General features: G+C 46.6%; 6 protein-coding genes across 6 annotated transcripts; 5 read left to right on the forward strand and 1 right to left on the reverse strand.

Annotated features, from left to right (window-relative positions):
* On the forward strand, positions 1-2,210 carry F4817DRAFT_208174 (YTH-domain-containing protein). The gene is made up of 4 exons (XM_049298659.1): positions 1-1,300; positions 1,378-1,433; positions 1,490-1,609; positions 1,739-2,210. Exons 1-4 carry the CDS (start codon positions 640-642, stop codon positions 2,027-2,029), a joined length of 1,128 nt encoding a protein of 375 aa, XP_049156384.1. The 5' UTR covers positions 1-639; the 3' UTR covers positions 2,030-2,210.
* Positions 2,211-6,337: 4,127 nt separating this feature from the next.
* Positions 6,338-9,626, forward strand: F4817DRAFT_208222 (uncharacterized protein). The gene has a single exon (XM_049298660.1). It carries the CDS (start codon positions 6,429-6,431, stop codon positions 9,312-9,314), a length of 2,886 nt encoding a protein of 961 aa, XP_049156385.1. The 5' UTR covers positions 6,338-6,428; the 3' UTR covers positions 9,315-9,626.
* A 2,905-nt stretch (positions 9,627-12,531) lies between these two features.
* F4817DRAFT_318654 (nucleotide-sugar transporter) lies at positions 12,532-14,085 on the forward strand (the record flags this gene model as incomplete). The annotated part of the gene is made up of 3 exons (XM_049300943.1): positions 12,532-12,615; positions 12,689-13,747; positions 13,813-14,085. The coding sequence occupies 3 exons, from the start codon at positions 12,532-12,534 to the stop codon at positions 14,083-14,085; spliced, it is 1,416 nt and encodes a 471-aa protein (XP_049156386.1).
* A 748-nt stretch (positions 14,086-14,833) lies between these two features.
* Positions 14,834-19,322, forward strand: F4817DRAFT_360669 (P-loop containing nucleoside triphosphate hydrolase protein; the record flags this gene model as incomplete). Its single annotated transcript, XM_049306306.1, has 4 exons — positions 14,834-15,041; positions 15,101-15,415; positions 15,469-17,279; positions 17,340-19,322. The coding sequence occupies 4 exons, from the start codon at positions 14,834-14,836 to the stop codon at positions 19,320-19,322; spliced, it is 4,317 nt and encodes a 1,438-aa protein (XP_049156387.1).
* Positions 19,323-19,897: 575 nt separating this feature from the next.
* Positions 19,898-21,524, forward strand: F4817DRAFT_346368 (uncharacterized protein). The gene has a single exon (XM_049304387.1). It carries the CDS (start codon positions 20,192-20,194, stop codon positions 21,314-21,316), a length of 1,125 nt encoding a protein of 374 aa, XP_049156388.1. The 5' UTR covers positions 19,898-20,191; the 3' UTR covers positions 21,317-21,524.
* Positions 21,525-21,676: 152 nt separating this feature from the next.
* Positions 21,677-23,130, reverse strand: F4817DRAFT_360670 (Metalloprotease; the record flags this gene model as incomplete). Its single annotated transcript, XM_049306307.1, has 4 exons — positions 21,677-21,857; positions 21,909-22,039; positions 22,100-22,327; positions 22,384-23,130. 4 exons carry the CDS (start codon positions 23,128-23,130, stop codon positions 21,677-21,679), a joined length of 1,287 nt encoding a protein of 428 aa, XP_049156389.1.
* Between the last annotated feature and the right edge of the window lie 1,956 nt (positions 23,131-25,086).

The following is a 25,086-nucleotide window of genomic DNA, read 5'->3' on the forward strand; positions in this document are numbered from 1 at the left end:
AAACGTAGATATCATCCTCTGGTAGTATTCCAAAGGAATTTGAATCTCTAACGGCAAGCGCCGCCTTCTATCTACGACGCGACTAGTTGGATCACCACGTTACTAACACCTTGCCGTCGAAACAAGACAAGGACCTTTCCCTTTACACATATCTAGACACATACCCAGGATATAGTATCGTCTAATTCACTCAAAAGGCCTCCAAATTAGGTAGACACTCTTCTCCGGCGATCTAGGAACGGCAACTGCCGATATTCTATTCACGCCACACCAACGCAAGACTCACGATCTTTTGACGTGTATAGGAAAGTGCGCCGATAACGAAAACGCATTCTACACCTCCTGCCCAAACATCACTTCTAATATATTAGGCAATCTAAGGGTTCCTCTTCAAAACGCACCTTCTATTATTCTATTTCTTAACAACACTCTCCTAAATATTCGATTACCAAGAACCAGTAATTCTACAAACTGCACACTCACTCTTAACCCATAAATACTACGCACTACCAACCGTATCTTATATTTTATCCCATCTGCTTAGGTATATATTGCCTAATCCTTGACAGAGACTTTCGGAAATTCCCCTTTTACAATATCCACCACATCATCCCCAACCCAAGAAAGCACTCAATAACCATGGCGCATTCTGAGCACCCTCGTTCCTCCCCAAATCGTGCACGCGATCTTCGCAATAGCGGAAACACCAGCATGGAATCGATGCTTGCACCGGATGTCCAGGACTGGCTTAAGCTTACCGGCTGGCACGAGATTGACTACCGTGAGAAGAAGCTAGCAGATTACCGAAACACCGACACTGGAGAGGAGAAATATGACACAGGCAAGGCTAAACTAGCTACGGATGTTATCAAGAAGGACCTTGACTCTATTCTTGCCGATACCCCTCAAGATTCGTCACCTGCGCGGGTACGTCTCACTGAACCTGAAGGCTTGAAGGATAGTATTGAAGTGCATCGTGGCAGGGGTAGCAAAGACCTTGTTGTTCCCACGACCCATGCCCGTTCCGTGTCACCCCTTCGTTTCCACCACCATGAACATGACAAATACCGTATTCGTGGTTACTCACGAGTCTATTTTAATGACTGCGATCGGCCCTTGACACCTCGCGGGTCGCCTTTACGTTATATTGTTCGGCCGAGCGGTCGTCCTGCACACACTACTGAGAGAATCGAGAAGTATGACAGTCCAAACAGGGAGCGAGTAGACGATCAACGAGATTTGACCCGCGAGATGATGCACTTACGTCATCCTAAGCAACTTGTTCTTGAGGGCAATGGTGGTAGGTCTTACCCCAGATTTCTGAGGATATGTACTGCTTCTTCATAATAGATTACTAACGGTTGCTGCGCTTTGTAGAGGTCTGCTTCTTTGTGATGAGATCGTACAGTTGGTCTCACGTCTACGACTCGATGGTAACTTGTATCCCCGTACGCATACCGACGATTCAGAAGAAATAACAATTTAACAGGAGGATGGTCTATGGGCTACCCAGCGTCCCAATGCGGAAGTTCTAAGCAAGGCCTTTGCCAGCGGCAAAACTGTGGTCCTCTTCTTCGCCGTTAACAAGTCTCACGGTTTTCAGGGCTATGTCAGTATTTCCAGCGTGACCATTCCAGCACTTTTTCGTCCTCCCCCTTTCCATTGCTTTCTTTCTTGCTCCCTAAATTTGCATCCCCTTGTTCTGCGTTGGCTAACTGACCCTACGTCCTTAATGTAGGCCGTCATGAAGTCACTTCCCTCTGCGGATATTCGCCCTATGTGGTGGTACGGAGTCAAGTGGAACATCTCGGAGCCGTTCAAGGTTGAGTGGATTAATACGATGCATGTCAACAGTAAACACGTAGTGCATATCTCAAACCGTCTCAACGAAGACCTTCCGGTTACGCGAGCTCGTAACGGTCAAGAGATCGACGAAAACGCCGGCCGACAAATGGTTTGCATCCTCGAGTCCCGTGGTGTAGAGGAGTACAAGCGAGCCAGACGAATTGGTTCTCTTTCTAAGCAATAAGCTTATGGCCCTAATTTCGCACAAGTGACGCCTTCAGCAGACTTTCGATCTTATTTCGCTACTTAAGTGGTATTAGGCGACTGGATTCTTCACCTTTGCTGCACTAACTAGAACGAGAAGACGGGAATTGGTGTCTTTTAACCTTTGACATCGCGATGCTTAACTCTTCAGTTATCATAACCCTCGTATACGACGATTGGGTCACTCAACTCTCCGGCACTGCCTGATACCGATGCTTTATGCGGAATGACTTTCTTGCTATCATAGATGTTCTGTTCTATCATATGAACTCTTACAAGACTTCTTCAGACTATAGCTTCTGAAAATGGCCTACGCGACAAGACGTCAGAATATCACGTGTGATGTCTCCTGATACTAAACATCTATGGACATGGCACCAGGTAGTTAAGGAAGACCTGGAGGATCACCATCATACATGGATGATAGATCGCATCATAGTAATCGGAGATTTTCTTACATTCTATCGGAAACTACTGATATAAGACTTTGACATACGTGCCGCTTGCATACTAGTAATCTGGACCATCGTAGAGACCACTACGGAACTGGTTAGGGTGATGATACTAGGAGGCAATGAGGCATTCGCTTCTACTATGTACAGCCCACTAATCAATATTCTTTAGTCACGCAATAAACTGACGGGTACGTGCTTCCGAAATGATGCTACTAGTCATCATGTATTTTTAGTCACGATGTATATTACTTAGCGGATACCTGCTAAAGAAGATTAACGAACCTCCCTGGTTCTGGACTTGACGAAATCACGGGGCTACTCAGCTAGCAAACATAAATCCTTTCGGCCGGTTGCCGGCATCGTGTCGGAAAAGCCCTACAACTCTTTCTCGAATACCGTCAATGCTTTAATGATATCATGGAGATATCAGATCTACAATTAATTTTAATGATCGAAATGATAGGAAGCTGTGTAAGTGGCTTAGCGGCTCAACTAGGATATATCACTTTTACGCCAACATCGTCATGCGTAGTACAAATAGGTACTATTAAAGATGTGCGGAGAAAAACTTAAGTACCTACTGAAGGCGAAAGGAAAAAAAACAACTTTTATACACAAACCGCCGCCTGCGAGTCATACTTAATACGCCAGTAGTCCTTATAGTCATTAGACTCTTACGCCAGCTACGAACTAGTCGTTCTCGTATCAATTCGAGGAGAGATATTGCGTTTGCTAGTTCGTGGCGACAGCGTCGCCGGACACTATCCCATACCGGTAAGCTCGGGTGGTCGCCGCAAAGGGCTACGAGTCTCGTCGTTTGCACGAATTAATTAATTAATTAACAATACTGAGGAATTCTCAGATTCGTTCGTCAGCTGGGGGCTTCGTCGGTTTCCTGCAGAATTCTCGTCATGCTTTTTTTGGAATCTTCCAAAGTTCCACAGATTAGATTGACGTTGAGGCGAGCATGGCAATATATGTCGTATCACCTCTGGCACCGCCGCCTCAGGTTGAGACATCTGCAGTGGCCAGCCGCAGGTATTAATCTATAACTTAATTATTGTCTTGGTCGATGCGAGAGACCGTGTGACGAAAACGAGGATGCCATGTGCGAGACGTCCGTGGACTATTTTGGCTGAGATTAGTTCCACCATCCCATGATCCATCACAAGTCCCAAGTGCACGGTTCTAAAGCTGGAATCTATGCGTTAACTCTAGGTTAGCAACCTGGCCGAAGACCGACAAGCCACCATTTAAGGCATAGGGGCCACTTTGTGGGTGCTCGGACTTCGATTCTATTTACCGACAATTGGGTTGATGTTGGTGTCAGATCTTTCTCATCAGCTCTCTTTCAAGGTTACCGTTGTCTGAGACAGCAAGGGTTGAGGCTGATGAGGCTGGTGAGGCTAGATTCCATGTTGAAAGGGTTTAAGCATGATCCTGGTCGTTTGTGGAATGGATTCGTTAACGACAATTAGTGTATTCTGTAAAGACTTGACCACACTTGCAAAAGAAATAATACTAGTCAATAAAAAATGTATAATTACTAATAAAAAACTGGAGGATTGTTTCTATGTATGCTGTTGAGCCCGCTGCTTGTGTTTGTATTCCGTAATGATATTCTCTCGACCATTGACGCTGACTTCCATGAACCTTGCCGTTTGTCTAATTTAGCGGTAGACAGCCGTTTTCTAATAAATCGACCATCTGATCTTTTATTTCGCTCTAACTTTATGATTGATTAAACAACTCTAACTTAGGGAGCTGAAATTCTGCTCCAGTTATTGTCATTTACATCGGTTTAATCCGTACACCATAACAATTTTGAAACTTTTCCCTGATACTTGCTTGCCCTGAACCTTTTTATTGTTTTGATCGTCGTGGGACGTTTGATTATGTAGGCAGCTCCACGTTGCATTCTATGCAGCTTAACACAACCGTACCTTACATATAATTGCGGTCTAGATGCAATACGAAAGCCCTGCAGGAAAGAAACCTGCTACTTTGTAACAGGGGCCTGGAGACAGGGGTCTGCGAAACCCCTTGCCCCCTCTTTCATAAACCGGTCGTAGCTTGAAGGGCTGGGCTATGCGAGGTGGTCCGGCTTCTCCGGTGGGTCGACCGTCGACCGGCATGACGGCTCATTTGACTTTTTGTAATCTATCTGTATGTCACTTGGGGCTGCTTTTGGTTTGGTGTTAGTTCAACCCAGTCTTCTTTCGTGCCATCGTATCGGTGGCTTGAAGAGACGTACTGTATCTGTGGTGTCTGTGTATGCACACGTGTGAGTGGGTAAGAAGGTGTTTGGGAACATAAGCATGGAAAAACTTATGGAGAATAAGCATAAGTATCAGCAATGTGTTTGGGAGGTATTGATTAACTTATCCCCACTGAAAATTGGCTGATGGGAGGATCCATAATACTTTTTCATGCATCCAATAAACTTCGAAAAATTCGCTGAATGCTCAAAAGCACCTCTTGAGGTGCTTTTCGAGGCTGATCAAATCGCTTATACCTAATTTTCAGCGCATTATCCGCTAAATGCCCTATAATTACAGCATGTTTAGTGAGAAAAATATAGCGCATTTAGTGGCCCTTTAAAATGCATCTTTAGTACCTATCGGATATGCTATAATATAGCGCATTAATAGCGACTAAAAGCGCTATAACCGTCGTTAGCGACGACAAGGTTGGGAATAGCCTCAACGTGTAAGCTAATAAGCCAAATTTATAAGCATAAGACCACAAACACTTAATAGCTTATATACATTGAGGTTAGCGTTGATTCGTCCAAATTACAGTGGGAATCGCCCCACAATCGAGACACAATTCAGCCAACTTATGTGTCAGGGTTGGCACGAGCCATAAGCAAAACACCGCTTATGGTCCCAAACAGCCTCTAAGGGGGGACAAGCTTCTCCTTGGCCCATCTAACCACATAGACTCTAGCTAATAAAGGGAACACATATAATAAAATAAGCTATTTACTGTTCCTAGTAATACGGCATTAATGAGTTCGGGGTGGCATCAGGATGCATACATATGCAAGTGTACCTACATACATACCCTCCGTTCGCATATGCAGATGTGCAAATGTGCCAATAAATTGCAATAAGTTGCGACATGCCTACTGTATGGAGAAATACGTCTCTTGGATTCTCCAATTTTAATATCCAGGGAAAAAAAGTGTCCGTGTCGTGACAGGACCATCGTTCCAGTCCCTTTTTGTTCCTGTTTCTCCCCTTCTTACTTATGACACTCCATTTTCTTCACGCACGTATGGGGTTGTGTCTACGAAGCTGAAGTAGGGATTGGACGAGGGTCTCTTAAGTTTTGGGAGCAGAAGCCGACGGGAGAAAAGCGATCATCACGATCCTTCATACCGACTTTTTTGGGGTTCATGCGGGACACTTAATTATTCGAAGCTGTTTGACGAACATACAAGTTAAATCGTGGTCTTGTATCTTCGCCAATCCGGTAATTAACTTGTCGACTTCGTATCACTATTCCTTCTCGACATACGCGCGCTACTGGGATATGCAATGCTAAGCATAGTCGGAACTTTTACTTGTAGGATATGAGAGGAAGTTGCTTTGACATGCCGACTAAAGCATACTTGAATCTGACGCCCTGATCGACCGCCGACACTGCGACTGTTCGATAATAGGCACGGAATTGGTCCCTTCGTTTCAGCTCACGGTAACAATCCGATTGTCTTGGCATCTGAAGTTTGTAGCACATGTCTATTTCCTTAGAGACATTGTCGTGGGAAAGACAAGAGGCGGGAGATAGAGAGACTTGGGGTTTAGCACCTGATTCTTTGATCCTGTCGCTTTAGGCACGAACAACGAGCTTCATTTCGAAGCTTGACTTATTCGACCCTGTTATCGACCTATCGTTTGTGTGGTAGATTATTCCTCGAAAATGGGTCATAAATCTAAATTTACGTTCCCCATGCCGGGACGCTCAGCGAAGCAGACACCCGCTGCGGCGGTCTCGAACTCGCTCTCGAAAGCAGAAAGGATTTTGGGAACTAGCGGAACGAGAGATCCTGGCCGATCGTGGGAAACAGAATCGACTGGCGGCATCAGTATATCGATATCTGAGAGTAGTGCTAGTCAATCTGGTGCCCAGGACGAAGAAGAGGATGGATACAGCAGAACGACTTATGGTAGAGCTCTGTGGGAGGATGAATCGGAGGCGCTCCCACGGCGGTTGCGTAGTACTAACGGCCTTTTCAGTAAGGGGTTAAAGCCAAAGAGATCAGCCGTCACCCTTGGTGCTCGTAGCCGGGATGCTTTGACAGACGACACCAATGCTCACCGGCCCCAAACGAGTTCTACCGTTCATTCATATTACGAATCGGATAAGATGCCGCTCTCAATATCGCAGCAGACATCAAATTCGGCGATGGCCAAGGGACTCCCGACGAAAGCTAACGCACTGTTGGATATCGACGGGGCACTCTACGGCAAGGGGCAGCCAAAGAAGAAGCCATCTAGGTTAGATTTCTCAAAGCTAAGATTACGCACTCGCAAGGAACATCATGCGGACCCCAATGGGGTTGGGCCCGTCTTAGGAAATAACTATGTGATGAAATCCCCATCTGTCATGTCACATACGTCGCATTCTGTAGTCTCGCTGACGCGATCGCCTACGAGCCCCGGAGGGAGTGAACAGACCCCGAGGCCGGACCTAATAATCCAATCTCAACCTCCGGAAACATCGACACGACCGGGCCGCTCGAAAGTGATAAGTAATGCCAGTACACTGCATCAGCTCTACGATCATTATGAGCAAATGTCGTTTCGGCATGCTGGAGCGTTGAAAGAGGAGGACGAAGAAGAAGAAGAGATAGGTAATAAGGGCCAGTTGGACCAGGAACATCTCCTGCCTCGGACGTACGAACCAACAGTCTCAGACGTGTCTCGTGAAGATATGATGACGCCGCTACCGAATTCATCGCTTAGGGACCCGAACTCCAGATGGAATCACAGCCGAAACACCTCACAAGCAAGTAAGGTCACAGCTATGAGAGCTGAGACACCGAGTACTTTACAGATACGCCCATCGTCGAGGAATGAATATGCTGCAAGTGTATCAAGTCGCCATACGCGGACCTCGAAAGCTACGCCGTCAATCATAAGCACTATGGATTCCGATAGGCAGCAGCAGAGCGTTTTGTCGCTCACTGATTCGGAATCTGACGAAGGGGAGACCGCATATTCTGGACCGGGTTCATCTCTGCGATCTTACGATAATAGCTTTCGTGATGATTCTAGCGTCGCTTCTAGCCAACGGCAACGGAGCACATCGCGGCTTTCTATCAGCAGCCACTCGACTAATCCCAAAAGAGCATCATATGCGCAACTCAACGACTATCTCACCATTCCCCATGCCTCTCCGAAAACCAAGAGCACCCGATCACCGTCACCTAGTACCCTTCACTCCACTAATTCATCTTTAAGCACGGCGACTCGAGTCTCTTTGCCTATCCATCACCAAGACCCTCAACCCCAAGGTGCTCGCGGGTCTGTTTCGACAGTAAACACCCTAGGCTCCATTTTGTCTCCGACCTACAGTACCCATACCCATTATAGTGTAAAGGAAGCGAGAGCGATCGCCTTCACTCCATACGCTTCTACAGCAGAAGCCGCATCATCAGTTTCGGTGGATCGAATACCAATCAGCTTAAATCACGCGCTCGCACAGCAAGGAAGACAGCGTGGGTCGCAGAATTCTCATACTTCAGACCAGCCAACACCACCACTGTCGCCAACTAGCGTGGAGTTCTATAGGGAATCGCCGGAATCTTCACGGCGAGAATCTACTGTAAGCAAAGCTAGCGAATCGCAGAATGGGCGGATGATGGCGGTAACGAAACAAGAAGAGATGCTTCTTGCTGCGCTGCGGAAGAAGAGGGCTAGGATGCGGGAGAATATAATTGCCGAGCTTGAGGAGGGTAAGAATAGCCCTGGAGGTGCTAGTCTTGAGAATGTTGATCTTGAGCAATTAGCATCGGCGCATTTGAAAGATGCCGAGAGACAGGCGACTAAAGAAGTCAGGGAGGCTCGTGCCAGGGCAAAACAATCTAATAATGTTCCAATGAGATCGTCGTCACTCGTTGGGCGAGCTGGTCGGAGTTCTAGTAGCGGGCACGGTCGAGTGTGTAATCATTCTAATGGACCGCGCCGCATGGAGGCGTCACCATCGGCTAGCTATAGAGAGCCGGCAGATAGAGCCCCTTCCCGAATGCGAGCCTCTCCCGGGCCCGAGTCTCGACCAACCGGCAAATCCCGTCACGAGCGGGTGCTTCTCTACCTAGATCGACCGATTGATAATACCGATGTGATCGACGAGGCGGAACCGAGCCCGGATTTGAGCGAATTCATGGAGGACGACTTGGAATTCCCACCCGGCGAGCGTCGAAGCAGGATTCGATCGAAACCCAGCAGTAGCCCGTACGGATCATCCTACAACAGCCGAGAAACAAGCGGCCGGCCACGACCTGACCCGAGGAGTATCTCGATTAAGAACCTACCGAAGGGCAGCCCCCCAATCGATGAGGATATCGATGCCGATGATATAAGCTTCGACGACTTCCCAATGGTGGGCGGCCGACCCAAATTTTCTACCCTCAAGCCGGTGCCGGAGAAGGGCATCCCTAGACCGGATAGTCCCGTTTCCCCGGCAGACGGGCTCTTACCACCGTCTACTCTTGGTCATAAGAAGGGGAAGAAGAGTGCTGTGAGACTGAGCGCCGTGGGCCAGATTAATTCACCAGTGCCTTGGTGGGGAGACGACGACTGAAGAGAGTTATAATTCGTTCATTGCTAAGGACTGCATTGGCAACGATCACTACTACTTTCATCTCTTCCCGAGTTATCGAGCTGGTATAACAGCTCACGTCACAATTTCCCTATGTTTTCGAAATATGCATGCACGTAAATGGTTGTTTGTTTGGCGCTTGGGTTTTTTTTTTTTTTTTCACGACTGTCAGGCAAGTGAGTTCGGGTGGGAAATCACACGGGATTCATATCGAATATACTGGGAGCTCGGCATCACTGCTTACGACTAATACACCACACCTACCTAATACTATTACTATCTTGTCTCCTTCATCTCAACAAGATTCGGAACAATGCGATGTTATCGGAGGGCGCGACGGTCAAAAATCTAATTTTTCGAAATCTGTTTTGTCGTTTCTAACTAGTTGGATGTTACAGTTAAAAGACGGGCTTTGCGGCGCGGTCTGGGCTTCAATGGCTACCAGGGATAATCATATTATAAGGGAAAAGAGGGAGAGAGAATTCAGCTTACTTGGTTGGTTGCTTTCTTGCATCGGTGTACTACCACGGGGAGAGCTATATGTAATATCAGGGATCGAGTGGGGTGACGGAAGGACTGCGTACGATTTTATGTGCAACTAGGCGATGCGTGTTTGTTGGGTTTATTTATGGTATGGGTGTGGTGGTGGTGTGTGTGTTATGGTGCATGAAACATTGGAGGAGCCCTTACGATTCGGATTCGAATTCATCGCGATGTTCACGAAAGGGTATCATATTCCTCTTGTTAGCCATTTCTCGCTCTTGAGGACACACAAGACGGAGTAATAGAAAGAAATGAAAATACATAGGTAACTATAGAAAATACAACTGTGGACTTGCTGTACATGTATGTGTGTGTTTGTATTTGTGTTTGTATATGTGTTTGTGTATGTGTGGATGTAAATTTGATCCTCCAAAATTCATTGGCTGGCGGAGTGATTGTTATGGAGGGGGTCATAAGCGGCATTAAACCGTTTGAAAACTTCAAGGAATGTCCAATAGCCAGTTTGGCCGAGGTATGTTTTTACAAAGATTTCATCGCAACCTGTTCACACGCTAATACCTTGCAGTGGTCTAAGGCGGTGGTTTTAAGTCTGATTTAAAAGATCTTGAACACCATTATCGAGAGATGCGCAGGTTCGAACCCTGCAGCTGGCAATTCATTTTTGTAAATTTTTATTTACTCTTCTTTGTCTTTTGGAGTTTTTTTTAGGGGAGGATTTTTTCTTCTTCTTTTTTTTTTTTTTGGTACTTCCTCTTTTCTATTATGCACGTGTTGATTTTTCTCTTGCTCAAGCTCTCCTATCTGAAATAGCAGGTAAATCATTCTACAACATCGCGATGATCTAACAGTGCATCGACCACGTTGAAGACATCGATTGGCATTCACTTGAGCTGTGGATCCGTAAAAGATCCAAGCCCCGCGAACCACGATCTGACCTAATAAAATACCCGCAAATCGAAGCTATTCGGTTCTTTTTCTCTAAGGGGGTGGGAATAATAATATGACTTGCAGTTGGGACTGTTAGGATAGGTAGGTACCTAGGCTACTAATCCTTTCGCATATATGGATTTTAGTGATGCAGGTAGAACAAGAAATACATCAGTTTCTTTCCCGTTCACCCCGCATCCTTCCTTTTAGCGCCGTCTTCTTGCTCACGGGAGCTTTGCAAGTCATGACGATACTTTACAGTCAAGCTTTTTTTTTTTTAGAGAGGAAGTGAAAGTTATCCGCTAGATACTCTAGACTGGCATAGATGATTGCAAATTCATGCGTTGATATCATGGGGCCATGACTTGATACTAATGGTGTAGAAATAGTAGGTAGATAATGAGCTCAGATAATACCCACCCGCGCAATATCTAAAGCCTTGGATATAATGTAAAGTCCTTGTAAAGCAACCGCACTAACACCAATACGTTTAAGAAGAAGAAGGAAAAAGGTTAAACGCCTTCATGCTAGCGGTGTGTAAATCGATTTGAAACATGCGTCGTTCGAAGTGACCGGAGGAGATCAAGAACCTGGAGCTCTTTTTGGATACCCCCCCCACGAAAATCAGATCGCTCCGTAACGATCACGGAAGCCGAAAGAGGCCAAGGCGCAACCAACTAATAACAAGCTAAACGGACTGAACTATACATAAGAGGTAATATACGTGTCATCGGAACAATACTGACTTTAATTAAATAGCCCCGGATATGAAGACTACCTAGTGTACGGCGGAGTTCGGGGAACTCAAACGGATACTAACTATTCCTCCGTGGGAAAACTCGGTATTATCGTTTGCTACAGCTTGAACCGTCCACATGTGGTTGGTTCGGTATCCAGGTACGTAACACGATGCATCAAGGCTAGAACAGGATCTGGCGGTATTCCACAATTATTGCGACCTATTTTAGTACCTATTATTTGCAGAATCGTGGTGGTACCCTGTAGTGTCCAGGCACAACATAGCTCGAGCCTTGATGATCCTTACGTATTGGGGGAAAACTCGAGCGCCTTTGATATCATCAACCTATGCCAACTTATGTATGGTCAGGCCCTAAATAAGTAGCACAGGTACCCGTAGCCATGACAGCACATACGCAGTTCTACGGCCTTTTGCTGAACAAGAACTTTTGCAAACCCTTTTGTTCCCCTTCTGCCTTTTCATACTCACTTTTCCAACCTAATCTAAATACAGCTTCTAAAGTTGACTGCTATATGTCAAGTTGTCTAAGTTGACTTGACCCCCGTTGACACCGAGTGTCACAGAATCTTTGCTTGCTACACTAAGTGGTGTCACATTCAGGGGTTGAGAAGAGCTTAATAGGTCTGGTCCCATTTTGGGAGTGACCTGGATGTGGGTGGTTGAAGCGCCTCCGCCCAAATCGGCAATACCTTCAATGACTCTGCATCTTTTTCAATTTATTTAACGAGACGCGACGCATTGAATACTGTCTTCAATCCAAGTTTCATTTTTCTTTTATTGACGACAACCGACACGCGATTACGAATTTCCACTATTATTGCGGCAATTTTATAACAGGAAAAGATTTTCGCATAGAGCTTTTTGAGACATCAATCAGCTAATTCAGTCATTATTTAAACAAAAACTTCGACCGGTTAGGAGGGGCTTAGAAAGAAAGGGAAGAGAAAACACCAGCGAACGAGGTTTTCGCTAATTTGGCTAAACTGCGGTCATAACTTATTAACCATCATGGCTCTCCTCGATGGTGCCCCGCAACCCGCGGGAGGGCCTCTTCTCTTCGGCGTGCCCATGAAGCAGCTTTCTCTTATTACGGTATGTGCTGGGGCGGTTGGAAGAGGTATCACCTGGCGACAGCGCAGTATGGCTAACATGTCACCACTCTTAGTTAACTTTCCAAAACTCAGTGCTGATCATACTCATGCATTACTCCCGAATGATGCCTCCGAGCGGCGACCACCGATATTTCACGTCAACAGCTGTGTTCTTGACCGAAGTGATGAAGTTGGCGATTTCTTTAACCTTCGCCATATACGAAGTTTCGAGGAACCTAGCACCCTCGACGCCCGCGACCGTCATATTCGAGCAGATATTCAACTCGGTTTTTTCGGGTGACGGCTGGAAGGTAGCTATCGCAGCGACGCTATACACACTGCAGAACATGTTACAATATGTCGCAGTAGGGAACCTTGATCCGGTCCATTTTCAGATTCTGTACCAACTCCGGATTCTTACGACTGCGATATTTACTGTGACGATGCTCGGCCGATCCGTGACCGTGAAGCGTTGGGTTTCTCTCATTATTCTCACCACGGGCGTTTCGGTCGTGTGTATCCCATCCTCGAATTCGAAAGATAGCTCGTTCATGATCCACGACATGACGGATCACTTCTTCCCTCGTTCGGTACATGAGCTTGGCCAAGTAGCGAATGGAATGGGCGACGTGGCGAGGGAGCTCACGAAGCGTGGCATGGAAACCATAGCCGAAGTTGGCCAGGCTCTTGCGAAACGTTCTGCGACATACGAAGGAATCGAGGAAGATCAAAATACAGCGCCCGTAATGAACTACTCGATCGGACTGTCGGCTGTATTTGCTGTAGCGGTCATTTCTGGCTTGACGGGGGTCTACTTCGAGAAGGTCCTTAAGGACACGGAAAATCCTGCTTCTGTCTGGACTCGCAACATACAGCTGTCGTTCTATTCGCTATTTCCGGCGCTGCTGGGAATCGTATTTAAAGACGGCGAAGAGATTGCGAAGCATGGGTTATTCGATGGGTACAACTGGATTGTGTGGGCATTGATCATCCTACAAGCGTTCGGCGGTGTGCTCACCTCGCTTTGCATCAATTACGCCGACAACATTGCCAAGAACTTTGCTACGAGTATAAGCATTGTCATAGGCTTCCTATTTAGTGTATGGTTCTTCAAAGTTCATGTTACACTAACGGTATGTTTTACATCATCCAGTAATCTCTATTTTATGCGAAGCGGTTCGCTGATTGCTATTCTTAGTTCCTCATTGGTACTGCTTTGGTACTCGTCTCGACCTTCCTCTACACAGGTCCTGATCGGAAGCGCGGCCGGCCGCCACCGATCAACATTGTCAACTTTGAGAAGACGACTATCGACCCGATGAATACGCCAAGGTACACGGACGACAAGCTAAGCGTTCCCAATCCGCTTGAGAGCATGAAGGGGATGGGTCTCTCGACCTCGCGCCCTGCTTCACCACTGCGATTCCACAATCGTGTGCCATCTTCTCAGGGGAAGAACCGGGACGAATGAGCGTATATGAATTATGGACTACTTAGACAATAGAGGAATACGGAGTGGCGGTCTCTTGGGAGTATGAGAAGGTACTGCTTAAGATAAGTGCCGAGCCGAAGTTGGAACGAGGCTCCCTTCTCGTATACGGGGGACTGACTATTAGATGCATTATAAGATACTGGTCAATCTTGATAATTGCACAAATCCAATTGAATTGGAAATTGCAATGATACCGTGTGCTTTGTGCATATGTACTAGTTACATACCTAGGTAAATATTCTTGTCGACCCATTTCTGCTTTCAATTGTAACCATGTTGACGCTCCATGAAGATGTCTAACCCCTATCCGAAGAGTCACGTGGCATCGAGGTTTCTCCTTTAATTTATAGTCGGAAGGAGCAGGCAAGATGTTACATGTCATAACATGTCCGCTCACCCTGCCTCCTATTTTAACTCGAGGTAACTACCATCCTGAAGCAGAATTAGATAATCAAAGTTTTAGGACGCCTATGCACTTGCGTTCTATATACTTCCGTGCAGGTGCTTTCCTCCCTTCTTCAACTTCAAATCTCTTCATCACGATTGATCTTTTCCGGGATCTCTAAGTGTGTTCCTATTCTCGCGAATATCGGCCGGCATGTCGACGCCTGGCCAACATCGGCCGTTGTCTTTGTATTACTAGAAATTCTCGTAGTTTTATTTGTTATCTCTGTATCTTTGAACATTTGTGGGATCCACGAGAAGCGCCATTCCTACGATCAGCGCCATGTCTAACGGAGCAGAGCCGGGCAAAGGTAGCCATAACTATCGCCTCCCGTACACATCAGCGCATGATAGGCATATCCAGAACATCATTGACCATACCACTACTCTTTTCCCGGACTACGACTATCAATTTTCACGATTTCAGCTTCCTAGTAGCACTAATGAAAGCGACATAGAACCTGAAGGAGATCAAGACTTAGATGATTTTGGTAAGTTAGCAGGCCAAGATAACTATTCAGAAATACTAGAAGTTCCTAATAATGCATAGATCGCACTCTACTCGGTCGATTGCATAGGCCTGCCCATCTTCATCAGTCGGAACATCGTGATCAACGCATATCACTACCCCTTACCAATACCCCTAATCAAGCAAGACGTGTTATAGGAGATGCAAGCCATCATTTTAGGGCATTCGCGACGCGTGATCCAGGCCACCAGTCGCCGTTTTCAAGTATTGCAGCTCATATAGAGAAAATCAAACCGAGTCCAAGCTCCCAGTCAATATTTGAGCGTGGCGGTGGATCGGGCAGAATAGGAGAATTACAACCTGGAGTGCAAATGATGACACCTCCTTTCTACACCGGTTAGTCAAAAGCCATGTTTGGTTGTTTATAGCATACTAATCGTAGATGAAAGCTCCAAACTCAAATGCAGCGTTCGAAAGCTCGCTCACCAGCAGCTCCCCTACAATTATTGGCGGGTCTAGTCCTTCTATGCGCCTGAGCCTTAAACAAAAGGCTAAAGGAGCTAATAGTCCTCTTATATCCCATAAAAGAGCAAGTCGGTTAGATTTAAACCTCAACCATGCTCCGGATGAGCCGCCTATCGTGAATTCCACTCGCCTAATCGATCCAAGGCAGGCACTGCCTGACAAGTTCCGGGCTGTTTTCCCTTACGAGCTCTTTAACGTTGTCCAATCTAGATGTTTCCCACTCGTATACGGCACAAACGATAATGTTGTCGTCTCGGCTCCGACGGGTTCTGGCAAGACAGCTATTCTGGAAATGGCTATCTGCAAGCTTGTAATGAGCCCGGGTAGTGAGAATTACAAAATCGTCTATCAAGCGCCAACAAAGTCCTTATGTTCAGAGCGAGCGAAAGACTGGCAAAACAAATTTAGTCATATGAATCTAGGATGTATCGAACTTACCGGCGATACTTCGCAAACAAAGGCGAGTCGAGTAGGCAGTGCATCAATTATCGTCACTACCCCTGAGAAGTGGGATTCTATAACCAGAAAGTGGTCAGATCATCGGAAACTACTGGAGATGGTCCGTCTAGTCCTAATTGACGAAGTACATATCCTAAAAGACGTTCGCGGCGCCACATTAGAAGCTGTTGTTTCTCGTATGAAAACTATTGGGGCAAATATCCGATTTATTGCTTTAAGTGCTACCGTCCCAAACATCGAAGACATTGCGAAGTGGCTCGGACGAGACCATTCGAATCAACATGACGCAGCCCGGACTGAGGCATTTGGTGAGGAACTACGGCCAGTCAAACTACAGCGATATGTGTACGGATACGAAGGTTGCTCGAATGATTTTTCATTCGAAAAGTCTCTCGACGGGAAGCTGGCCATGCTACTTGGAAAGCATTCAGAGAAGAAGCCAATCATGATATTCTGCTTTACCCGAAAGTCGTGCGAGCTAACCGCTCGGAAGCTAGCTGAATGGTGGTCAACCTGCAGCGTAGAAGACCGAGCTTGGCCAGCACCGACAAGACGAGTCTCAGTGACAAGCGCAGAGCTCCAGGAGATCGCACGATATGGTGTGGCTTTTCACCACGCGGGTCTCGACACACAGGATAGATTAGCAGTAGCACAGAACTTCCTCGATGGCCAGATTCATGTTATCTGTTGCACATCGACTTTAGCAGTTGGAGTGAACCTTCCTTGTCATACCGTGGTTCTAAAGGGGACAGTTGCGTACTCCGACAACAAGCTTCAAGAATATTCAAACCTGGAGGTTATGCAAATGCTTGGTCGTGCTGGCCGACCACAATTTGACGATAGCGCTGTTGCCATTATTATGACTCGTACAGCAAACGTTGATCGATATAAAAGCATGATATCTGGGGACGAGACTTTAGAAAGCACGCTTCATCGAAACCTGGTCGAACATCTCAACTCCGAAATCAGCTTGGGCACGATACAAGACGTCCAGACTGCGAAGAAATGGATTGGGGGAACGTTCCTCAGTGTACGAGTACGTCAATCTCCATCGCTCTATCACCTTGAAGATGTCCGCAATGCCGAAGACGCCGACAAGAGAATGGAAGAATGGTGCGAGCGCGATCTCAAGCTACTACAGCAAAACGGGCTAGTTACTGGGCAAGCGCCATTTCGGTGTACAGAATATGGACACGCTATGTCAAGGTACATGGTCAACTTCGAGACTATGAAGGAGCTCCTATCAATTCCTCGGGGTGCGGCACTTCAAGAGACAGTAGGTTTTAAATCATCAATCTTCAACACCTAGAGGCGGACCGCTGACTAACTTTTATAGCTCGCTACGCTCTGCAAGGCTATGGAGTTCAAAGACTTCCGATTTAAGCCTGACGAGCGCGCTGTATTCAGAGACCTGAATAAATCCCCTTTCATCCTCCATCCAATCAAGGAGACTTTGACGCAGACCTGGCATAAAATATTCGTCATGATCCAGGTCCACCTTAGGGGTGTGGAGCTGCCAAACGAAAAGGGGATTGGCCTTCTCAAGCAGAGAATTGCAATGGACAAAGTTGCTATATTCGATCGAATGAATCGCCTAGTACGTTGCTTTGTAGATTGTCGCGCATTTGATGGTGATGGGTTGGGTACAAAGATCGGTCTTGAACTCGCCCGTGCCCTCGCTGCAAATTCGTGGGAGAATAAACCATCACAGCTTTCTCAAATCCCAGGGTCTGGTCCTGTAATGGTTCGGAAATGGGTCAGTCATGGAGTCCATACAGTACTAGGACTCGCCGACAGGGACTTCGGCGAGATCGAGCGTATTTCAAGCAGGAACCCTCCGTACGGGGTGAGGCTGTTGAAGACTCTGGAAAACTTTCCCCGCCTGGCCATGGGAGCTAACCTCATCACTGGCACTGCACACTCGTCGCAACTGGAACACAATGTGACAGTAACAGTGAAAGTTAACCTCCGCTATTGCAATACGAAGGGTGTACCGAAGTGGAACGATAAAATACCAGCGGTGACATTCATGGCTTCGACAACAGATGGTAATCTTGCGTACCTTTGGCGAGGGAGCCTGAATAAAATCAACAGGGCTACCGGCCTGGATCTGAGATTCCCTGTGGCGATTGGCGGTTCAGATCAAAAGATATCTTGTTACTTCAGCTGCGAAGAGATTGTTGGAACCCAAGTCACCAAAACACTAGAGCCTAATATACCCGAATCAGCATTCAGAAATAGAAAGGCCCAACCGGTACAGCGTCAGACAGCTACCATAGAATCTTCAGAAGATGATATGGACTATGGAGACCTTCCCGATGAAGACATGTTGAATGCTGCTTTGACCTCAATGGACCAGAATGGCGAGGCAGAGTCACAAGATTTCTCGGGTCCGCTGGATGATACTGAAGATTTCCCACTTATTGACAATGTGCTAACCCAAGAGAAGAGCCATCTGGTCTCCGAACCTGCTAAGATGGAAAACGGAAGATGGATGTGTAACCACCCTTGTCGTAACGGCCGTCCCACCGGCGCGGGAAAGCCTTGTAATCACAGATGCTGCCACGAGGGGGTGGATAAACCTCGACCGCCACCACGAGATAAGAAGAAGGACAAAGGTGCTGCGGGAGATGATACAGTTAAAGGCGACCCTGCCAAAGTCCCAGAAAAGCATTCAGAAGTCCTCCAAGCCAACAAGAACGACAATACCGGCAGAACCAACGGGAAACGATTAGTAGGACCTATGCCTGCTACTCTTTCTGAATCCTATGACGTAGGTGCTAAGCAAACGGCTGACACAAGCTTCCCGAAAACTACTCTACCTAACACGAAGAGAAAGCGCTCAGCAAAAGATGGTAAAGGGATGAGACTCGCTAAGAAAAAAAGCAAGGCTATGGATCATAGCGTAAACATGGATGTATCGGATATTGAGTGCATCGACCTCTCTACAATTCGGAGCAATTATGAGACTAATTGCTCCCCTCCGAATTTATCGCTCCCCCACGGGATGGGTCAAAAAGCTACCAATTCACTCTCAACCATGAACACTTCGAAAACCCGCTCCACGCTTGTTCCATCCCAAGAACCCTTGGATAAGATGATGGAGTCTTCTGATAAAGCGAATGCGGCCTGGGGTGGAAGCGAAGATTATATGCAGTATGATAGCGACATGTTTGACGATGAATTTCCTGATCTTCAAAGGATTATCACATCTAAGTTGTCGAAGAATGACGGAAAATCTCAAACAACATTGAAGAGAGATGAAACCCTATATCCTGGCAATGTTCAAGTCCTGAAAGAAAGCATAGATCATGGTTAGGAATCGAATCTTAGCTTTACTACAGTTGATGAGTTGCAGAAAGCGTCTGAACGCTTCGATTTGCCTTCGGTTAATTCTTCTAGCTATGATACACACCTACAATTGAACCCGACAGCTCAGGAGACCTTAAGCCTCAAATCGAGCTCACCTGAATTAGACCAAGGCGAGGTCATTAATACTTCCTTAATTCAGGAGGTGGGCGATCGCTCACCCCTTTTCTTTGACTCGGACTCTTTTCAAGAATGCGAGAATGCGGAGGGCAAACAAGATAGTACAGGGGAACCTGCTTGGTTGTCGGAATTCGACTCTGAGCTTGTGGACAGCCTCCGGGGCTGTGTCAACTTTGTGGATTAGATGCTAAGGGGGAGGAATAGTTGCTATAGTGACGGATGGAATTATTCGCCTATGGGCTGATTGCTGATTCTTACAATAGAAACTTGCACCGGCAACTTTGCTAAGATATAATCGATGTGCGAGTATAACATATGTAAAGCTTCTAGCTCATAAACGAATTTTGCCCAAGTGTAGTTGGGATCCGCGATGATGTGTTCGTGCGTTATTTATCCTAAGACGGCGGGCGATAGGCGGAAACCCGCATAGCCATAGGTTGACACCCGGGGAATCTTAATCTAATGCGGGACCGGGGAAACCGTTTGCGAATGTACCTGGATATCTCTATTCCTCATACGCAACCTTGCTTTTTCCACCATCCGTTTACAACACTTCCCCCTCCAGATACACATACATGTTTGCCGCGAATTATAGCTTTGAGCTTTCCTAATTTCTAATAATAGCATGTATGTGCCATCGATTTAACCGACTTGTACGCATAACGGTGCAGATATTCTTATTCGCGTCTCTAGTACGAAATGGGTGTCTCACTTAAGCAAGCAGAAGAATGGGAGGGTTCATTATACCACAACGACCCGGCTGCCCTGGTGTATTTTACCACTGAACGAACTAAGACTTGGGAAACTCGTCTCGAAGAGTACTATAAGCGGAGAGAAGTATTGATGGGAGTCGAGATGGATGCCGATCAGCTATTGCTTCGCTACAAGGAGAAGAAGCGTATTGGCACCGAGTTTCACGGCTTCATGAGCTTATCTCTTGAGCTGCGCGATATGATCTACAAGTATCTTCTCGATAAGGGCTCGGTTTTCTTACCGAACTACCTAGAAATAGGAATATCAGGTATTCCCAACACTGAACACGCTGTCTATGATTTCGAGACCCGTGGTTTCTATGGGGACTACTTACGGTATCGGGGCCTCCCAAACTGGCGCTTCAGGAACAGATCTGTGATACGTCCCATTGGGTTGATAAATGGTGTAAGCAGAAACGTTCATGAAGAAGCGACGACCATATACTATGGCTGCAACCGCTTCGTCTTCCCCTACGGTCCCTTTTATTTGCCAATAACTTCGTCTTCTTCCCACGAGACGGATTCCTGGCAGGAGGGGATGTACACCCCGCCCTTTGCGCTTCTCAGTTACGTTAGCTTCACCTTCGACATGCGAAACATAAATGCCTCGGACCAGGTTGAGATATATCAAGAACGTAAGGAACATAAGGAATTATCCGAGTCAAGTGGAAATGATAATCAAGAGTCGGAGCCATTACAGCCGAGTAACTATCTGATAAACTTCCACGATACGATGAGAATGGATCTGCTGGAATCCTGGGACACTGTCTTCGATGAAATTCGCATGCTAGTGCCCGACCGATTGGAACTGAGTTTCGAGGAGTGCTACTGTCCGTTGGGGTGTTGTCGATTAGTTAATGAAGTGATAAAGCGGCTCCGTTTTTGCGTGCCACCCGCGGTCATCGAGATGATAGGGTGGTATGATGAGAATGAAAGAGAGAGGATTAAGGAGGGTATTAAGGAGGGTCTAGATAAATTCTTCAAAAAGAATGTAGACTCAGACGTTCGATTTGTTGGGAAGTCGACCAAGGAGCTCAGAGCGGAATACAAAGCCAGTAGGTTTCCGCTTTGAGTCCCAGGTAGTAGGCATACAGATGTGTCTCGGTTGAATTATACGGGTTGCTATTATTCTATGATATGTTGATGACGGTAAACTGCTAGGTTGGTATCGTATATTTAGGATTATCAATATATACCAACCTACTAATGTACGTGGACTACACAATCGGAATAAAAATACATAATTAAATTCAATTTAATAATGTTCGCTACTCGAAAAACTGATGTAATAATCTAGGTAGACCTCTTATTCCAAATTCAAGGAGTGTTTGTTTCGCCGCCTAGGATAATCCCAACCATCCCATCTACTCCGAAATCCGTATTCCACGTACGCAACGAATTATTCCACTTAGCTAGGGTCGCAGCCTCCTCCCTAGGACTTTCTAGCGACGCCCACGTCGTTCCAGGCCTTGCGGACGATAGCCGCGGCATCGTCTCCAAAGAGCTCTCCGGCCTTGTCCACCGTCACGTCTGCAAACTGAATAAAGGTGCAGCGGGAGGGGACCTGACCGCTCTGCATTGTTTCCCACCAGATTTTGCCGGCTTTCTCCCACCTGTGCGATTTGTTAGTTACAATAGATTGGCTGAGTAAATTAGGTACTTACGAGTAGCCGCCAAATGCAACGGAAGCGTTGTAGAACGCCTTGTTCGGGATACCCGAGTAGAGATGCACGCCCCCGTTGTCTTCGAGTGTTAGTTTGTAATCCTTGAAATGGGCTGGCTGAGGATCTTTGCCCTAGTAGCAGTAATGTTAGTATCAAGCCTCCTTAAATTGCTGACATGAAGGAGTTCTTACAAAACGAGGGTCGTTGTAAGCTGTTCCAGGAGCCTTCATGCTTCGCAGAGCAACACCCTTGACACCAGGCACCAGACAGTATTCGCCGATCAGCCAGTCGGCCTTGTCGGCGGTCTCATCCTCGACTCTCTGCTTGATCATGATGCCGAAGACGTCCGAGACGTGTTCGTTCAGGGCACCGCTCTGGCCCATGTAGTCAAGAGGTGAAGTATGTTCGGTGACAGCGTGCTAGAACAAGAGTTAACGACATCACTTAGAATTCGCATAGGGATTATATATCTTACAGTGAGCTCGTGGCCAATGACATCTATGCAGCCGGTGAAGTTGGTAAGGAAATCGTGTCCGTCGCCATACACCATCTGGGCAATCTCCGGATCCCAAAAGGCGTTTTCGTAGTTCTGTCCGAAGTGCACCGAGCTTATGACGTGCATGTTCTTGTTGTCGATCGACTTCCAGTTGAATATATCGGCGTAGAAGGAGAGCACAAGGCCGGCATTGTCGTAGGCCTCGTTGGCAGGCTCGTCCTTCGAAGCTTTTTGGCCTTCTACTCGAACCACTTTGCCGGGGAGATGGGCTTCGTTGGAGTCGTGGTTGGCATCGTACACGGCACGATAAGTTTTCTCGGTAGTTTTCGAGGCTTGCTCAGTGGTTATACCGTCCTTCTGGTCGGACGACTCGGCACGAAGGCCCTGGGATTCTTGGTACTTGGCGTGAATACCTCTAATATGCTCCAAATCCCGTTTAGCGCAAGCACGGGTGTCATCGTCAACATCTTCATTGTCGGCGATGTGCTGAAGCATGTGGTCAGGCACTATGCCCTGTCTCTGATGAATATTAGCGGCCCTGCTGCCGCGAGGTGCGCAGAGTGCAGCGAATCGCTTTTCTCGTTTGTCACAGTAACTCTTGTGAATGGTGAGTGCATGGCGGGCAGACTCGCGGATGTGGTCCTCGTTGTTACTGCTGTCGGCAATAGCGCTAAGCATGTAGGGCGGAACTACGTAGCAGACATGGTGGTGGTTGCGGGTGGCCATCTTGGAAATATGAGAAAATGATGGTTGGTGAATACGTGTGATTCTTGGGTAGAGACGGAATAGGGGCATGTAGGAAGAAAGAGAAGATAGAGTAGATGATTTGGAAGACGAAGACGAGGACTTAGACGAATAAATATATAGGCTTGAGGTTCTAGAGTAGAAACTTGGAGTAGTAATACGAGGTTAGTTGGATAATGATACTGAAAGCTATGTCACTAGGAATAACATCAAGGCTTTATATCATGGATATATTCTAGGAATGGGGCTAGGCTTCCTTGGAACTCTAGCGCCACGGCGACTTTAAGTAGGTACGAAGAGTATAGACATGTTGATCATAAGACGGCAGGCAGGCTACACGAAAGACCTTGCCTCGATATGTTTGTTATACTCTAGCTACGGTAGATACGAGACAGGCATGAGCACATGTGCAGCATAAGGGCAGCTACATCATGAGATAAGGATATCGGCGAAAGCATAACAGATGCAACAGCACTTGTACATAGGATACCAGGGTATGACCTGGCTTACTGATATAGCTGTATGTATGTAAGACAAGTATATCCTATTCCCGAGACAGTTGGTTTAAATCAAGAATAGTGCAGACTACTACTACTACAGTCTACTGCCGGTATCATGGCCCGTTGCGGTATACTACTGAAAGGGGGGTATGAACCCCCGCTGGTATTAAGCATTAACGCTGAGCTTGAATAAGACGCCGCCTTGTTACTACCGTAGCCAATCAAAGCTAGTCCTCGCCTCGAACCTGTCCGAATATGGTCAGAAGCCTGGGGCAGGCGTGGGGAGTTTTCGTCATGCACGTTTATTTCTGGAACAGAGACAAACAAGGAAATACCTACGAATAGTGTTGATGGATGAAATGGCATTTTGCCCCGAGGGTTCCTGCTACACCGGCTACATCCGTCTATTAGTCGTGCGACAGGAATTACGAACTATCTCGTTTCATGACGATGGGTGTGACTTTGAGGCTATGAGGATGACCTGAAGAGGTGAGTGAAGAATTAAAACTACATATGGTTCGCATGAAATGACTGTCTCGTGATGGGGGGGATACTTGAAAAGGGGGTTAATCAACGTAATGCAGACTGAATGTAATGATATAATTCAAGAAATGTGATCACGGCGCGTCGTTACGTGTCAACGTGTTGAAGAACAAGAAAAAGCGTATAGAACTTGGAAGTGGTACGTAAAATGCACCATAGCTCCACTAACTTTATGGAGACAGACAGGGCAGTGGACAGGGCAGTGGACAGGGGCTGTCGGTGGGTACTTCCGTACTAGCTTGTTGCCTTATGTAATCACTTTTTCAGCATTTAGAGCGACCAGAGCGACCAGCGCGTCATCGCGATGTATTATTCAATTCACATACGCATACCTATCAACTTGCAATGCATTGAACTTTTGAGAATGTGAAGAATACCCTCAAAACAACATAACTAAAATACACTCGACAAACCATTCGGCTGACCGAACATTCGCGCTTAGAACATAACAAGCTCGCTGACCGAGGTCGAGGTCAGCTGGTGTTTGTTCTTATCGTCGTTACATTCACCCTCCTTTACGGCTTCAACGGATATACCGTTAATATGATCTGGTACCTATCATATCAATTATAACTAATCGACAAGTAGGCCTCCTATCTTGGATTAATAGGGGGTGTGTAGTAGTGGTGCCTGACGTACTTACCTAATTTAAGCCAAGATGTTTTGGTGGGAATAGCCTCATTTTGTGTAGTTATGAGTATCACAGGTCGCAGTTTGCTATCGTAAGGGGAGAGAAGGTGCAAACACCAAGAAAATGAAAGTATCACCCTTAGATAAAGGGAAAAAAATAAGACGAAGGGTAAGAGCAAATGTGTCTAATATGTAGTACGTAGGCGGGACGTTCCTCTCTCACAATGTCTAACCGTTGTACGCCTTCTGTCGTCTCAAGATTCTC

This window comes from Daldinia loculata (genome assembly GCF_022478755.1).
Source record: "Daldinia loculata strain CBS 113971 unplaced genomic scaffold F4817scaffold_48, whole genome shotgun sequence".
NCBI lineage: Eukaryota > Fungi > Ascomycota > Sordariomycetes > Xylariales > Hypoxylaceae > Daldinia > Daldinia loculata.

What these genes read in the sequence shown, in the direction of transcription:
- F4817DRAFT_208174 (XM_049298659.1), top strand. Translation starts at nt 640, where the DNA reads ATGGCGCATTCTGAGCACCCTCGTTCCTCCCCAAATCGTGCACGCGAT. An exon ending in TGTTCTTGAGGGCAATGGTG is followed by an intron (nt 1,301 to 1,377) that starts GTAGGTCTTACC and finishes TGCGCTTTGTAG; the next exon opens with AGGTCTGCTTCTTTGTGATG. An exon ending in CTCACGGTTTTCAGGGCTAT is followed by an intron (nt 1,610 to 1,738) that starts GTCAGTATTTCC and finishes TCCTTAATGTAG; the next exon opens with GCCGTCATGAAGTCACTTCC.
- F4817DRAFT_208222 (XM_049298660.1), top strand. Translation starts at nt 6,429, where the DNA reads ATGGGTCATAAATCTAAATTTACGTTCCCCATGCCGGGACGCTCAGCG.
- F4817DRAFT_346368 (XM_049304387.1), top strand. Translation starts at nt 20,192, where the DNA reads ATGGGTGTCTCACTTAAGCAAGCAGAAGAATGGGAGGGTTCATTATAC.